The sequence below is a fragment of the Phaenicophaeus curvirostris genome, chromosome 3 (genome assembly GCF_032191515.1).
Source record: "Phaenicophaeus curvirostris isolate KB17595 chromosome 3, BPBGC_Pcur_1.0, whole genome shotgun sequence".
In the NCBI taxonomy this organism is placed as follows: domain Eukaryota; kingdom Metazoa; phylum Chordata; class Aves; order Cuculiformes; family Cuculidae; genus Phaenicophaeus; species Phaenicophaeus curvirostris.
Window position 1 is genome coordinate 39,413,561 of NC_091394.1, and position 17,010 is coordinate 39,430,570.

Consider the following 17,010-nt stretch of genomic DNA (forward strand, 5'->3'; position numbering starts at 1 on the left):
GATTGAAGATATGAAACTATATATTTTTGTATTCAGTACTGTTTCTTAGTACTCCTACTATTTAGTTCTCTTATTATAGAGCTTTACCAATAAATATTTCAGCAATATAGGTAATTGGGTTTTTTTGCCTTTGTTAGAAGTTTATTAGAAGTTTAAATGCATTAGCCTATAAAAAACTGTCGGGCACTATCAGCTTTAAAAAGGGGGAAAAAATGTGCAACAAACTCATTTTAATTTTCTGCTTGTTACATTCATGGCACTACCAGGCTCCAAAGGCTAATCCTAGTAAAACGTGCAACAAGTGGTAGTTCTTGGTTGGTTTGATCTCTCTATCCTTCTACTTTGAATTAGTCTGCCTTTACTACATTATCAGGTAAATTAAAACCATCCACTTTGTGACTTCAGTTTCTTGGGAGGGCTGGGGGAGGAAGAGATTGTGTTAATTAGCTCCCCAGTCTGTTGTGCCAAGCTGTCTTTCTAGTTGGTGTTTTGTCTGCATTATGTTATTTGTTTTGTTTATACAAGCCAAATGAAAAGAAGGAAAAAGGAACTCAAATGTCTTTTCAAGAATACACACTGTTTTTAAAATCTACTTTTAATCTTTCAGGACTTTTTTTTCCTATATTTCCCTGTTCAGGTTGGGGTTTTGTTTGTATTAGCAGGATTAGAACCCCAAAGATTCATCTTTAGCAATGAACAATTAACAACTCTGTTGTAGCTTTCTGAAAATACGCGTATTTCTACTGTTGGATTTTGTATGTTATTTCAACCTTTTGTGTAGATGTGAAAGATACCTTAAGAAAGTAGGAGGATGGAAGACTTTTCAAACTACTTCATTGATTTTAAAACAGCATACCATCTTTCCTACTTACGTATACAAAAGTTTATTTTTCCCTGATGTACTCAATAAATATAGCTACGCACATAAAGGCCTTCTTGGATAGAAACTGACTATTTTCATTTTCTATACAGGTGTCTCAATGCATGTACCTACTGCAAAACTAAGCATGCTAGAGGAGATCTAGCAAGTTATCCTATTGAAGAACTAGTGGATAGAGTCAAACAGTCTTTTCAAGGTAAGGTGTTTTATTCCTACAATAAAAGTCAGTCTCTGAAGTGTACCGGGTCTTTTCACACATAATGATACAATATGTCTCTATTAGAGTAATTGATGTTCTTGATAGTTACAACTGTGTCTTGTGATGCCTTTGTAAGCAGAAAGCCATGCCTTTGTTATGTTATGTGCTGCTATTTGCAAAATGTAGTCCTACGATATGAAGTATTTAAATGTGATTTTGGGCTTGCTCAAATGAAGTTCCATGCAATCATTTTGTTGGGACGATGGGGAAACTGTAATGTTTGGTTATTTTACTCTGTCTCCAATTTCTTAAAGGAGAAGGCAGTAACATTTTTCATCCACTAGTAAAAGTAAATTTCATGAACCTCCCTAGGATTCCTAGAACCCTGTTTAAGGTTGCATTGATTTTTCTGGTAATTGATTTCCTGGAGGAGTTTTAGTATGTTTCTGAGAACCATCCAAAGCTTATGAGCTTTTAAGTTCAATAGGATATTTGTAATGTCACATGAATCCACACATCAGAAGGTTTTTCTGCAGTACAATACTCTGCAAGTATCTGCCTAAAGCTTGTACAGCTGGTAGTTGTGATAGCTTTATTGTAACTTAATATTTATTCTTTATATCTAAATTTTGCCCATATTTCAAAACCACGGACTTGCTGTATTCGTTTCTGATGCAATCTCTGTGAAGGCACATGTGATGTTTTTCAGGTTTGTGTGTCATACTGAACGAGTAAAAGTATATTTAAAAAGTACTCAGGTAATTCAGGGCTAGCATCTTCTTCCATCTTTGTGTCAAATGCTTTAAATCAAATGTAAAGGAATAAATACAATATGTAATGTCACATCCTCTGTGCAGGTACAAACAGTACATGTGTTGGATTCCACTTATGGATTTGAGTGTTGTAAATAACATGTAGGTAAAAATGGAACACTACATTCTTTTCCTTTCCTCCAGGTGTAACTCTGAAGAACTTCTATATTATGAGTAGCATAAGAATAGTGTTATTATTCAGCACTATATAGCTGTTGAAATGTTTCAAAGAAACAACAGTTCAGCTAAGGAGTATGGCAAAAAGAAGATACAGGTAATGCAGTTGAGGTTATGATCTTACTTAGGTAAACTGTTTAAATTTTATTTAGTTTTATTGTATGTATGTAAAGAAAAAGAATTCAGACTTGCCTGTCCTGCTATAGTTGTATTTACATGCCATAAAGTCAATTAAAGATATATTTAGTTGATATATCAAGAAAGAAAACTCTGAAGTTTTGTTTGTCTTTTCAGACAATAAATGTGGAATCCTGGAAAGTATTTTGAACTTCAAGTATTGTATATTTGAATTGAAAATTCAGTAATTCAATTCATCTGCTCTACTGTGGCCTTTATAATAAATATTGACTCTTTAAAAAAAAAACTTGATTTCTAATGGAAAAACTTCTCCTTAAGCTATTGTTTTGAAATTTCTTGAAGAAATGCTGTAATGTGTCTCACAGCAGGCATCTCCAGGGGGTTCTATTCTTATTTGGCCTTACACTAGTACCTTTGTTAGAGGACATAAGGAAAGCAGCAAGTACTGAGTTGTAAAATGACAGGCTTTGCCTCCAGCTTTCACATACTTAGAAACAGGCATGAAATAGTCAGATACTTAGTTTGCAGTGTATAGACAATTTATTGCTGCGAGCTTGCTGCAGTTGGGCTGCAGAAACTTAATCAATCCAAGGAAAGACTTAAGCAATCTAAAGTTATTAATAATATTAGCAAAAGCTTTAATAATGTATGTAATGTATCATAATGTGATATCTATGTGACAGCAGCTGGAAGGGGGTGTCTGGCAGTAATGACTTCTTCTGAATGACTTCTGAAGATGTTTGAAACTCTTAAGCTTTTTAGTCAAAGTTTAGCTCCATGACTTTACATAGGTGTTGGGTTTTGAAAGTTTGTGTAGGTAAGTAGATATTTATTTCAGTGTAGTTTAAGGTCCAAACCTTTACCTTTTTGGTCTACATTACAGTTTTGTAAAAAGAAAATTTAATACTCTGCTGAGAGTGGTTACTATATGACAGCAGATGACAAGCTATAGTAATTTATATATGTGTTTGGATGATTTGTGTAAGCGTAAAATGACTTAAATCAATGGATTAGAAAGAGATGGCTGAAATGATCATGACTGAACAGATACTAGCCTACAACTTGTACTTCTCCAACCACTAAAGTTATTCTTTTTTTTTTCTATTTGGATTTTATTTTAATAAATTAATACAATGTGCACAAAACCATTGTATGCTGTGGGTTTCTAGTACAGGCTGCGTACTTTCGTAATACATTGGACTAAGTGCTAAGGTGTACTGAAGCTGAGGGAGTTTGCATACTTTGTATGAGTTTGTCTTCTGTCTGACCTTCACAGCAGTTTTGAAGTTACAACTGTCATCAACTTTAATAATTAAAGAAGTTTTGTTAACAAAATAATATACCTGAAGTCGAAAATAGACTAGTGATGGTTTTACTTTTTTAGTTTTAATGTTTTTTTTCTGTAAATTTCAACTTTTACTTTAGTATCAATTTTTTTACATGAACAGCCTTGTTAAAACATATGGCAGAATTGCATCAGACAGCTATTAAAAGAAAAAGTATTGGCAAGTATCATAAAATGGTCTTTGAGTAGAGAACAAATGCCTTCTATAAGGATGTCTATGCAAAGAGGTTTTCTATAGCTGATAGGACAGCACATTCTTTGTGCTGTCAATTTAGTAGTATACTTTTCTCAGAATTTGATATATCATTTTCATTGCTGTATATTAGGATATTGCATTTGGACTTATGAGAGAGCTCTTTCTTTCCTTCCAAGAGCTATTTTATGTATAACAATGTGGTTTTGCTTAGTATATGAAGTAGAAGGCTGAGGTAGCTGCCATTGGTGAGCAGTGTTGCAAAGAGACACAGAAGTTAAACAAGCCTGTGCTTTGAATGGTGTGTGGGGTGGTGTTCTGCTTTGGCTGCATTGCAAGACTTTAAAAGGGGTTTTGTTGTGTTTGGTTTTTTGTTTGTTTATTTTTTTAAAATGGGATTTTAGTGATCATAAAAATATACATAACTGATAGTATTATCCGGTGAATTGTTACCTCTACATATTGTGTGAGACTTTCTAGGCAACGATAACACTTTGTATTGCCGACCATATTTGCTGACTCGGCAAATTAGCTTAAAAATATAAAAGGTTTTCTGGAATTAGTTGTTATTTCATTCTAGTTAAGAATGAACATCTTCTGCATGTACCAGTACAAAATTACATGTTTTAATATTGCATGCCTGTCGCAGAATGCAGGGAATATACTGCTATTTGAACATACACTGTGTACTTACTACTATATTAGCTTATTTTACAGAGCAACAAAGGACTCAAATATAACTGAATTTGTAGAATCATAGAATGTTTTGGGTTGGAAGGATCATCTTAAAGATCACCCTGTTCCAACCCCCCTGGTAAGGGCAAGATCACCTTCCACTAGACCAGGCTGCTCAAAACCTCATCCAACCCGGCCTTGAACACCTCCAGCAATGGGGCATCCACAACTTCTCTGGGCAACCTGCGCCAGTCCCTCACCACCCTCAACAGTAAAAAAATTTCTTCCCAATACCTAATCTAAATCTTCCCTCTTTCAGCTTAAAACTTTTAACCCTTCCTCCTGTCATTGCACTCCCTGATCAAGAGCCCCTCCCCAGCTTTTCTGTAGCCCTCTTTAAGTACTGAAAGGCTGCTATGAGATCTCCCCGGAGCCTTCTCTTCTCCAGGATGAAAAGTGCCCTGTCTCAGCCCCAGCTCTCTCATAGGGGAGGTGCTCCAGCCCTCTGAACATGTTTGTGGCCTCTTCTAGACTCACTCTCATAGATCCATGTCCTTCCTATGCTGAGGACTGCAGAACTGAATGCAGGGCTCCAGGTGGGGTCTCAGGAGTGCAGAGCAGAGGGGGAGAGTCACCTCTCTTGACTTGCTGGTCACACTGCTTTTTGGTGCAGCCCATGATATGGTTAGCTTTTGGGGCTGCAAACACACGTTGACAGCTCATGTCGATCTTTTCATCCACCATTGCACTTAAGTCCTTCTCCTCAGGGCTGCTCTCAGTCTGTTCTCTGCCCAGCCTATATTTGTGCTTGGGATTGGCCTGACCCGGGTGCAGTACCTTGCACATGGCTGCTTTGAACTTCTTGATATTTGCACAGGCCCACTTCTCAAGCCTGTCAAGGTCCCTCTGGATGGTATCCCTTCCCTCCAGCGTGTCAACTGCTCCTCACAGTGTGGTGAGGGTTCACTCAATCCCACTCTCCATGTCTCCAGCAAAGATGTTAAGTAGCACCGATCCTCGAGTCCTGTTGGGAAACATTTTTCTTGTATCCTGAAGCTATGTGGAACAATTGATTCTGTATGAATAATTGCAGTAGCAAAATATAGTTTATTCCATTATTTGCGTGGTGGTTTACTGACATGCGTGGGGTTGAACTCCAGATAACACTTCTGTTTAGGAAATGTTGGAGAAAATGTAGCATTACAAAACACAGGAGCTATCTAAATGAAGATTCTGAGTTTTGACTTTAATTTGTTGCGTTTAGCAATTTTATACATTTTTGAAGTGTTTTAAGTTTAAAGGTTAACGTTAAATATTTCTCTTTCTACAAGTGTTACTATAAACAGATGTTTATGCATAATGATAAGGATTGATTTTATATGATGTGACTGGTTTCCAGAACTTTTCAGGTCACTGTGAACTTTGCTAAGGATCTCTGGTTTTAGTTGATCTGATGAGGTGCTGTCAAGACTGTCTGATTTATTAATTGGTAACTGTTTTTCTTCCTGCATCATACAAGGAAGTTCTCTGTATGTTTTCAGAGCAGCTGCCATTCAAGAAAGGACAAATATTAGGTATCAGCAATGTTTTCAGTTTCCCATTAATTGGAAGCAGCAGTACCAAATTAGGTCGCATGTCTTCTTGGCAGTGGATTTGGTCTTCGAACATGCTGCAAGGGACTGGGTGCCCAGTTACCCAGATGGAGAGCTGGTATGTGTACTAAGGGTTCTTCTAGGGTGAAACTAAGACTGTAGAGAGAGCAGTTGTTGTATATGCAGCTTTTACCTTGATGTGAGATAAACACTCACTTGGAGCCTGAACATGGACGCAGGAGTGAGTAAGCTGTCTTAGTGATTTCAACACTACCTTTGTTATTGACCTTAAGCACACCCTGGGAAAACTTTCTTAACTACTCTTAATTCTTTGCTCAGTAATATTTTTGCCTTCCTAGCAGCAATGTTCTGTCAAGTAAGTATATCTGTCTATTATATACACACACCAATGTTTTTCTTCTGTATCTTAGCAGCATTGTCAGAAGTCAAGCATTTTCTTGTGCTTCTTTGTCCTAAATTTTATTCAGCAGTTTCTGCAAAGGTTCCAAAAGAAAGCTAAGTCTTCTTCCATACTAACCATGTGATGAAGAGACTTTGTTGAGAAACCTGTTGGAAAACAAATTCAGTAATAAAAACAAAGTGCACTGGTGTTACCTACTGATAGCCGAGAACTGAGTTACCATTGTTCATAAAAACCCCAAATCTTTGCAATATACAAACTGACACTTGGTGTTGATTGTGTGGCTGTCAATTAATTTCTATTGGAGTTTTGCTTGAAAATGCTTGGAAATACCCTGAAATAATCTATGCTGTATGGCGCAAACACATAGTCCAAAACTATGACTCTGTTAAAAGAATAGGTTGGGATGTACTTTGTGGGAGAGAAGGAAGAAACTCATTCATTATATGTATATTGTTAAATACCAAGAAAATCTAAACTGAATAATGTTAATGGCAGACGAGTACTCAATTAGTTGAATTAGATGGATGTGTCCTTTGGAAGTATCATTTAGATATTTTTTTTCAGTTGTCATTTGGAAAGATAAGGAAATCTGCTTTGCATAGAATGGAAATGTGATTGCTTGGCTGTCCTTGGAGTAAAAGGGGTTGTTTGATTTTGCTTGAATTAAATATTTAGATCAACTCGAACATTTTGTTTGGTTTTCAGAGTACCCTTTGGCTTTCAATATAGGTCAACTGAAACCAAACATAACAATTGTGAGTGGGGTATGTTTTTTCTATTTTTTTGTTTTAAGGGAATGGTTTACTATGAAGAATGTTTACACTGAAACATTTCAATTTATTCAATCTGAAGTACCTCACTATTTTGAAACTTTGCTAAATTTTTTTTTTTGAAGTTTGATGATTTCAATACAGATGTAATGCTTGTTCCCCAAAAGCTGTAAGCTAAACTTTGGCAAACATCTATTTCTGTTCAGCAAAACAGCTTTAAAAAAAGTGAAATTGTTAGCATTACTTACCAGCCATTGCCTAGGGCTGCATAACAAAAATTTATGCATAAAATCAAGAAAGTTAGGCTCAAGGTTCTTTTTCCTGCTGTGTCCTTTATAGCAAAAAGAAACCAAAGATAAAGACAAATTTTACCAGTAAATGCAGACCAAAGCTTTAAAGTGAGAAGACAGATGTTAGTATGCTTTAGACACCTCAAAAAGGGGTTGCAAAAGTCAAACAAAACCTTCTATTAAGGGGAATGTAATGAAGTAATGTGTAACTTAGGTGCTAGTTGGCTATTTCTTGAGTTTTGCCATAGTATTGCTGCGCTATGCATTACCCCATAAAATCCTCAGAAGGAATATCTGAAACAAAGTGATGTGTTGAAGCTATAGCACATATTGGCTTCAACTTGCTCTCTTTTAGCAGCATGAATGACCTTCCCCATTGTAACTGGTTTTGAATTATCTTGTGGAATGCCTTTTCTACCAGAAGAGACAAATTCTGGAAATGCTGAATTTTTGACAGGGATATATTGAAATTTTGTGGAAAAGAAAAAGCTGTGTGTTCCATTTAGCATTGTATAAACTAAATCTCAAAGATAAAGCCCTCAGCTGGAATCAGAAAGTACTCTGGAACTGAATGGTTGCAAACCTTTTAGAGGTGAGCAAGACCTGTACATTTCCCTGTGAATTTGTTTTCTCCTTGTACTCATTTTTAGATATGCGTAGGCTGTTTCCTTTGGAAAAACATGCTAAACCAACAGAACCAGAGAACAACAGTGTTTCATCAGACCAAAGGTCCATCTGGCCCAGTACTCTTTTCTACAAACTGGCCAACTGTAAACATCTCAAGGAGAGCATATGAGCAGTGCAGGTCTGCTTCTGCTCGGGCCCTGGCGATGCTCCTAGGCCTCAATAACTGGCACGGGCCTCTCCTGGGACCCTCGCACCCCACCATCTCCTGCCAATGGCCCAAGGGACGTGGTGTCTCAGCTGAGCCTGAGGGCTTTATTGACTCCCTGAGAGATGTTGTAGGTGTGATCATCTCTGCCCCTCTGTCCAGGATGGGCTTGGGACCTGCTCTGTGGAGAGCTGCTGTCCTGCATGGACACCTCAGGCCTAGATCATAGCTTGTGATGCAGAACTATAGGTCTAACTGTTCTGTTCTGTTCTCTGCACTTGCTATAAGTCAAATGTTGATGAGACTGTCAATTGCCTGAAATGCTAGGATTTTTTTCAGCTCCAAAAACACTTTCAAGGACACAAATCACAATGGTTACAAGTGGAAGCAGGATCTTATTTTTCTGTTATTTTATGTTATTTTTTCAGAGTCTGTTTCAGAGCAACCATTAACACAATGCACATGTGTGGCCAGAAGCAGGCTGATGTACTCTTCAGTTTAGCTTGGAAGTGCATCCCTTGCAGCCTGGCAAAGGCAAGTCACAGAGCAGCAGGAACACAGGCCAAGTATCCCCTGTTTCCTGAAGGGGGAGAACTTGAAGGATGGCGATTAGGACCAGCCACACGCTGAAGAGGTGTGTGATACCATGGAGTATTTTTCAAAGTTGGACACATATTGATGACAACCATCCTTTTTGCCTTCCAAAACTTACTCTGTTGTGCTTTTTGGCCAGTGATGCCAGTGATTTCCCTGTTCAATGTCTTTATTCCCTGTTCAATGTCTTCATAAATGACCTGGATGAAGGCATTGACTGCACCCTTAGCAAGTTTGCGGATGACACTAAGCTGGTGGAAGTGTGGATCTGCTGGAGGGTAGGGCAGCTCTGCAAAGGGATCTGAGCAGGCTGGACCGCTGGGCTGAGTCCAATGGCATGAGGTTTAACAAGGCCAAATGCCGAGTCCTGCACTTGGGGCACAACAACCCTATGCAGTGCTACAGACTAGGAGAAGTCTGGCTAGAAAGCTGCCTGGAGGAGAAGGACCTGGGGGTGTTGGTTGACAACCGACTGAACATGAGCCAGCAGTGTGCCCAGGTGGCCAAGAAGGCCAATGACATCTTGGCTTGTATCAGAAATGGCGTGACCAGCAGGTCCAGGGAGGTTATTGTCCCTCTGTACTCGGCACTGGTGAGACCGCTCCTTGAATACTGTGTTCAGTTCTGGGCCCCTCACCACAAGAAGGATGTTGAGGCTCTGGAACGAGTCCAGAGAAGAGCAACAAAGCTGGTGAAAGGGCTGGAGAACAGGCCTTATGAGGAACAGCTGAGAGAGCTGGGGTTGTTTAGCCTGGAGAAGAGGAGGCTGAGGGGAGACCTCATTGCTCTCTACAAGTACCTGAAAGGAGGTTGTAGAGAGGAGGGAGCTGGCCTCTTCTCCCAAGTGACAGGGGACAGGACAAGAGGGAATGGCCTCAAGCTCCACCAATGGAGGCTCAGACTTGACATCAGAAAAAAAAAAAATCATGGAAAAGGTCATTGGGCACTGGAACAGGCTGCCCAGGGAGGTGGTTGAGTCACCTTCCCTGGAGGTGTTTAAGAGAGGGGTTGATGAGGTGCTGAGGGGCATGGTTTAGTAATTGATGGGAATGGTTGGACTTGATGATCCTGTGGGTCTTTTCCAACTTTGCGATTCTGTGATTCTGTGAAAAGTGCTCTCATATCTGCCCAGTGTGAGTATCGCATGCAAGGAGAGCTGAAAAGTGGCAGCTCCTGATGGTGTAGCAAGCTTGCAAGCGCAGACTGTTTTACACAACCAAGGACCAATGGGTAAATGGAGCCAAGGGAAAAGCAGAGCTCACTCCCACTAGAAATAATGGGAAAGAGAGCCCAGGCACAAGTAGTGCTTTAGATTTCGAAAAGCAGCAGGCCAGAATGGCCCCTGAAGAGGGGCTGTCCTAAGTGCTACAGAGGAAAAGAAGCAACCCCCCCAAGGCCCAGATGTGGGGCACGAGGGCCACCTTCATGGAGCACGAGCAGCAGGCACCTGGCTGGAATGGCCCAGAGGAGACCCATGCTCAGTGCTGCAGAGGAAGACAAAAAATCCTGGGGACCTCTGCCAGTTTGCCCTGCAGGAAAATTATGTCCTGACCCCAGCACTGGTTATCAACTATTCCTTGAGCATGTGAGCAAACCTGCCTCCTCATCCCACAGGCTAGGCACACCTCCCAGGAGATGTCCAAGCCCTATTCTTCTTCAACCTGGCAGCATTTCAGGGGCTTCTGAGTGTGGCTAAATTCCTAATTGGCTTTGGAGGCCAGAATTCCTCCTGCAAGGCACCAGTAAGTCCTCTAAAGCACTGCGCACCCCACCCCACCCCACGCCCCCCCCCCCCCCCCCCACCCCCCCCCCCCCACCCCCCCCCCACCCCCCCCCCCCGCCATCCCCCGATGACATCTCTACATCCCATTTCTTGTAACTGCTGCCCCTGACTCCGGAGGGGATGAGGACTGAGCTCTGCAGTGCTCCTCAAAAAGGCATTCCTTTGGTGTTGCCAAAGCTTTCCATCTGAAAGGGCCCAGTGGCCTCAGGCACCCTAGCTGTTGCTGTTTTTTCTCATCTCCAGCAGCCTTGTCCAGCCTCCAGTCTTCCTCCACCAGGCCCTCCAAGTAATTCCACCAGCTCCTCGATGATTTCCTCTCTACCTCCTTTATCCTCACTGGCGCTTTGTGACTGCTGAGTTGCTGGGTGGTGACAGTGTGCCATGGGGATGATAGAGCTCCCCATGCACATCGCCACCCACTGCCCTTCTGCCCAACATCGTGGGGGAGGGAAGTGGAGAGGGAGGTGCTGATCTCTCCTCCATGGAATCCTGTACCAGGATGCGTGGGAATGGCTCGTAGCTGTGTTCCCTGGGGGAGTTTTGGACTTGCCATGAGAAAACATTCCTTTAACAAGAGGATGCTCAAACCCTGCAACAGGCTTCCTGGAGAGGTGGTGTTCCATGCCAGTCGGTGTTGAAGAGTCATTTGGACAACACCGTTATTAATATGTTTTAACTTGTGGGCAGCCCTGAAGTGGTCAGGCTGTTGGACTTCCAACTGACGTCTTGGATTATATTCCAGGTTGTTTGACTTGCTGCACTCTGAATTTATGTATTAGAATACTTGAGCAGAGATCTGTGCTAGCGCTTCTTACATGTGGGGAAACATTAATCTTGCTGTATAGTTACAGAAAGTTTTAGGCAAGTTTGGATCAAGACAGAAAGTAATATATACTCCATTGGATGACTGAACTGAACTGTTTCTTCTAATCTGATCAAAGGTGTTCCCCTTCCTGTTCCCTCCTGAATGTCTCAAAACTGTATTATGACAGTGAGTTTCCCTTGATTTCAGACATATTTTCACAATAATGCGCTTTCCATTTGTTCCTTTTTAAAAATCATATTTACTCATTAGTTCTGTAAGATGAGAGTGTATTTACATTCCTGTTTGCTGTATGGTGACTGAGTTTCTACTTCCATGTACTCCCGCACCTAGCCTTAGTGAATAGGTCATTTCCTCCATTCATTTCATTATGACCTTTGATGAGTCTTAAAATATATCTCCGTTTCTTATGCCACTGTTTTATTTTATTAAAAATAATTGCATTTTGGAAAGCTATTGCTTCTCTGCATGTTTTTGCTTTGTTTTGCAAGTTTTTACTTGGTCTTTTGGAATGAAAGTCTCCTCCTAACATGGCCAGACTTTGGTCTAAAAAATATGTAATCATTTTTGTGCATTTGTAGTGTATTACATCTGTAGTCAGTCCGCTGCTGTCAAGAAGCTTCAAAACTATTGCATATGCTGTATATGTGATAGACTAGTGCAGAATAAATTTGGTGTTTTAACATCTGTTTCCAAAGCCTGATCACTCTGCAGTACACTTGTGGTATGATTGATGTTGCCATCAAAGTATTAAATACACTGATCATCTTTGTGCCCTGTGGCCACAAAGGATTCTGGCATTCACAACATGCCACTGCTTTTCACAGAAGTGCTAAGGATCAGCAGAAGGCTCAGATTTAGTTTAAAATGTTGTTAATATCTTCATTAAGGGTGTAGATTATCGCATCTTCTAATTTATACTTGCCAAGAACTTTCCATAATGCAATCTTGCTTCCATTTCCTTATAACTCTGGCAAACTTTAATTGATACTTCTAGTTAAAATCATTTAACTAGTTGCAAAAATTGTATTAGGGAAAATATGTTATTCTAGGCAATTTAGAAACAAAAGCTTCTTATTGAAAGGCTCTGAAGGCCTTCATGCTTTAGTGTGGAACATTTGCCACAGGTTACTTTCTTTTTTAACATTTTGTGCTTGGGGCAAATGGATTTTGTGGAGGCTCAGTAGATTCTGGCTGTTAGATTTTACAGGTGTCCTCCATACCTTGGGCTGATTCGATGCCTTTCTTTTTTCCCTCCTCCTTATTGCCCGGTCTGCCATAATTTTAGGCATCAGAACCTAGGAAGGGGAACCTCTTTTATTCCATGTGTTAATGCCTCCTTCTGGTGTTAAGGGAGGCCTCACTCCAGTTTAATTATCCATATTGCAGCCTGATATTAGAAACATGCCTTAACAATTAATTTGCAAAAAAGTCTTGTCAGTGCCACGCTTGGGACACAAATGGATCGCACAAGATTCTACAAGTATGCAGTGTAGTGTGCAAGACTGTAAGTGAGCTCTTCTCCTGCAAAGAAAACCACTTAGGCACTGTTTACAGTTTGTATAACTGGGATTCTACTGTTTAAGTACTGTGTATCTTTTTTTTTTTTTTAAAAAGGAGGTGGCCCCAACGAACTTAGAATGTTGTGATGTAAACAATTGAAGAGAAGTACATAATACATGATTGCATTCAAGATAATAAGTGACTGGTCACTGTATTTACTACTAAGATGTTGTCCAGGGTCTTGAATGGGGTGACAGAGGAAAGATCATTATTGAGGAAAGATAGGAACAAAGATAATGCGGTAATGAGGAATGGTTATTCATTTGAGAAGGAACTCTCCTCCTAAATTTTTCAAAAATTTGTGTTCCCATAAAGTTTTTCATCAAGAGTTGAAGTCTGTATGTGCTGCCTTGTTTCTGGAATTAGAAACTTCTTCTTTATGGGGATTGTTACAGTAATTTTGAATAGCTTTTAATGGATTCCTTTAATGTCTTTGGAATGTTGTTCATGTCATGTTTGTCTGTTCCAAAATATAAAGCTCATTAATGCTGTAATATGAAATAAAATACATATTTTCTGAAAATCCAGACAGTTGATGGTTTAGGGTGCTGTCTTCTCTCTAAGTTGTTGTCAATGGTGCATAGGCATTGTCCAGAGGATAACTTGCCAGATGTATTGACACTGTTGACAAAGTTTCTCATAGCACGACAAGATTACCTTTTTGTCTCTATTGAACCTAGTCTAGTAGTTGCCATTTTATAGTGTTTCTGACTGTGTTGTTGCAGCTTAGAGTACTTGAAAGAAGAAAATAACATGAATGTGAATACTTATTTTGCAAGTCTGAGAATTTTACAGACAATAAGACTCCGTTAGTCTCTTAGCTTTAGTAGTTTAAAAAAACAGAGGAGTCTGTTTAACAAAGGTTGTATTCTTTTCTTTAACAGAAGAAACCCCAAGTTTTGATCACATTTGCTGTGTGTAATTCAGTCTTCTCATTCCTTTTTTATATTCCTTTATTTGCATTTGTGCTGTTTAAATCCTTGAATGACAACAAATCTGTTCGATTTTGCGGTTTTATGAAAAAAGTGTATCTTATTTTTGTTGGAAATAGAGGTTTAATAGAAAAGAGACAATGCATATAGCAGTTAAAAATACTACTTGATTTTCAGCTATAGTTGCAGTTATATTTTAAACAAACACTGCAATTAAAAGAAGTGTTTCTTTGCCATATTCACAGAATCACAGAGTCACTAGGTTGGAAAAGACCCACTGGATCAAGTCCAAACATTCCTATTAATCACTAAACCATGCCCCTCAGCACCTCATTCACCCATCCTTTAAACACCTCCAGGGATTATGACTCAACCACCTCCCTGGGCAGCCTGTTCCAGTGCCCAGTGACCTTTTCCATGAAAAATTTTTTCCTGATGTCAAGCCTGAACCTCCCCTGGCAGAGCTTGAGGCCGTTCCCTCTTGTCCTGTCCCCTGTCACTTGGGAGAAGAGGTCAGCACTCTCCTCTCTACAACCTCCTTTCAGGTAGTTATAGAGAGCAATAAGGTCTCCCCTCAGGCTCCGTTTCTCTAGGCTAAACAACCCCAGCTCACTCAGCTGTTCCTCATAAGGCCTGTTCTCCAGCCCCTTCACCAGCTTTGTTGCTCTTCTCTGGACTCGTTCCAGAGCCTCAACATCCTTCTTATGGTGAGGGGCCCAGAACTGAACACAGTATTCAAGATACAGTCTCACCAGTGCTGAGTACAGAGGGAGAATAACCTCCCAGGACGTGCTGGTCACACCGTTTCTGATACAAGCCAAGATGCCATTGGCCTTCTGTGAAGCAGGCTGGAGAACTGATCTGGGGCAAAATTGAATGTGGGTCACTCTGCCTCAACCATATCCTGCCAGCCACCCATTTTAACTTGGATTGGTTCTCCAGTCTGGTTTGCCTTGGGACTACATAAACACTTGAATTAGCTGAATGGGGGAAAAACAGTGTGTATCATGTAGGGAATAAGCAACTGAGGACAATAGAAGATGGGACTGACGCTCTCATTAACAGTGTTAGCTTATGCTGCTTGAAAAGTGCAAGAGAAACTGGACTTACAGAATGATCAGATCTTGCTTTATGGGAAAGGATGCAGAGCTGTGTATGTATCCTCTTGAGGGGGTACTTTTGTGATTAGATGTGGTAAAATCTGTTCTAGTTTCCATGTTTTTTTCAGAACATAATTTTGCTGTGTTTTAGAATGAAAAAATAGAAAGCTGGAAGGAGGCTATTTATTTCTGTGTTTGTAGAAACCTTGACGTGTGACAGTAATATTACAAATGGTACCTTGAAATTACTTTTTAATCATGTTATTAAATGTTGGATGTAAGAATGGAAATTCTTAGAGGAAATTCTAGTTACTATCCATAGCTATGTCTTGTTTTGGAGAAAGGGTAAGCACTAAGGTTGCTGTTGTATAAAAAAATCTCACAAATGCAAATTGATGGGTAGTTATTATGATTTTATTTGGAATTGCCCTATTGTCTTTGTATTTCCCTTGTAGTTTTTAATTTTGAGCTTGTGCTTAGATTATAGATAATAAAGTTTTTATTTCTTTTAAAGCGTTGTCAGCCAGTTTTATGCCACTTTCAGTTTTGTTGTGAATTGTAATGGCTTGCAAATGTAATTTACTGTTTAGTAGACTTACTTTTGTTAAGTTTGCATTATTTGAAATGGAGTGTAAAACATAATCTTTTAGTAATGCCAGTAGTTGAAGCCTTTACCATACAAATTAAGTTGCTTTTGTGTGTATTTAGTGTTGAATTTTTAAGCAGTTCAAATTAAAGCATAGTGTATAATTTGATTGATCTTGCTCCCAGGGGAAAAAAAGTCCATATCTTTAATTTTATTTCAAAATAAAAGTTTGATTTTACATGGCTTCTTAGTCACAGGGATATTGGAGCTTTTCCATTAGTTTTTTTATTGCTCATAAACATTTGTTCAGCTGTGGGAACGTGTGTTTCTTTGTTGGTAATACTTGTTTGACTCTTCTATTTACTGCTAGTTTTGTAAAACCTAGACTAGGAATATTTTCAAGACATTGTAAGAGTGTTATCATAGCTGACCTTGCATATTATGCAGCACACAGCTAATTCCTGTTACTTCTGTGAAAATATCACAAGCAATTCCTATGATAGAACAGATACGGTAACCAGAATCCAAGTCGTTAATTTAGCAGATCAGATGCAGTTTGTTGCACCAGCTACCTTACAAGTACAGTATTGGTCCTTATTATTATGTCCAAAGGTAGTTTATTTGAATATGACAATGATCTATGTTATCATTTGGTAAGTAGTCTCCTCTGGCCTTCTGGAAGAATGATTGAATAATGGAATCAATAGGTTGGAAAAGACATTTGAGATCATCAAGCCCAACCGTACCTACCTGTCCACAACTAAATCATATCCCTAAGCACTTCATCTACCCATCTTTTAAATACCTCCAAGGAAGGTGACTCAACCACCTCCCTGGGCAGCCTGTTCCACTGCCTGATAACCCTTTCAGTGAAGAAACTTTTCCTAGTGTCCAATCTGAACCTCCCCTGGTGCAACTTGAGGCTGTTCCCTCTTGTCCTATCACCTATCGCTTGGGAGAAGAGACCAACACCCACCTCTCTACAACCTCCTTTCAGGCAGTTGTAGATAGTGATAAGGTCTCCACTCAGCCTCCTCTTCTCTAGGCTAAAGAACCCCAGATCCCTGGGGAAATGTTAGTTATTCTGTGCCAGTGAAACATCTGACCCACAAGGCTAATCAAGGTGATATTCTGCTAACTTTTCTTTCTTTGCTGCAAGGATTATGGAGGAGAGCGCTGCTTCCTGGAGAATAAAGGATTTAACAGAACTAGGATCTCTCAGAATGAAGTTTTCACAGAACTTTTCTGCATTTCTCTTTGTGGCCTAAATGAGTTGTGTCACATACGCCCTGCTACCCCTTC

The 17,010-nt window shown here is 39.8% G+C and overlaps 1 protein-coding gene across 3 annotated transcripts in view; it reads left to right on the forward strand.

Annotated features, from left to right (window-relative positions):
• Window positions 1-17,010, forward strand: part of CDKAL1 (CDK5 regulatory subunit associated protein 1 like 1) — a 409,759-nt gene that overhangs the window by 172,854 nt on the left and 219,895 nt on the right. For all 3 annotated transcript variants that reach the window (XM_069853739.1, XM_069853740.1, XM_069853741.1), the window contains one exon: window positions 973-1,076. In XM_069853739.1, coding sequence (XP_069709840.1) covers window positions 973-1,076 — 104 coding nt within the window. The remainder of the gene's footprint in view (window positions 1-972; window positions 1,077-17,010) is intronic.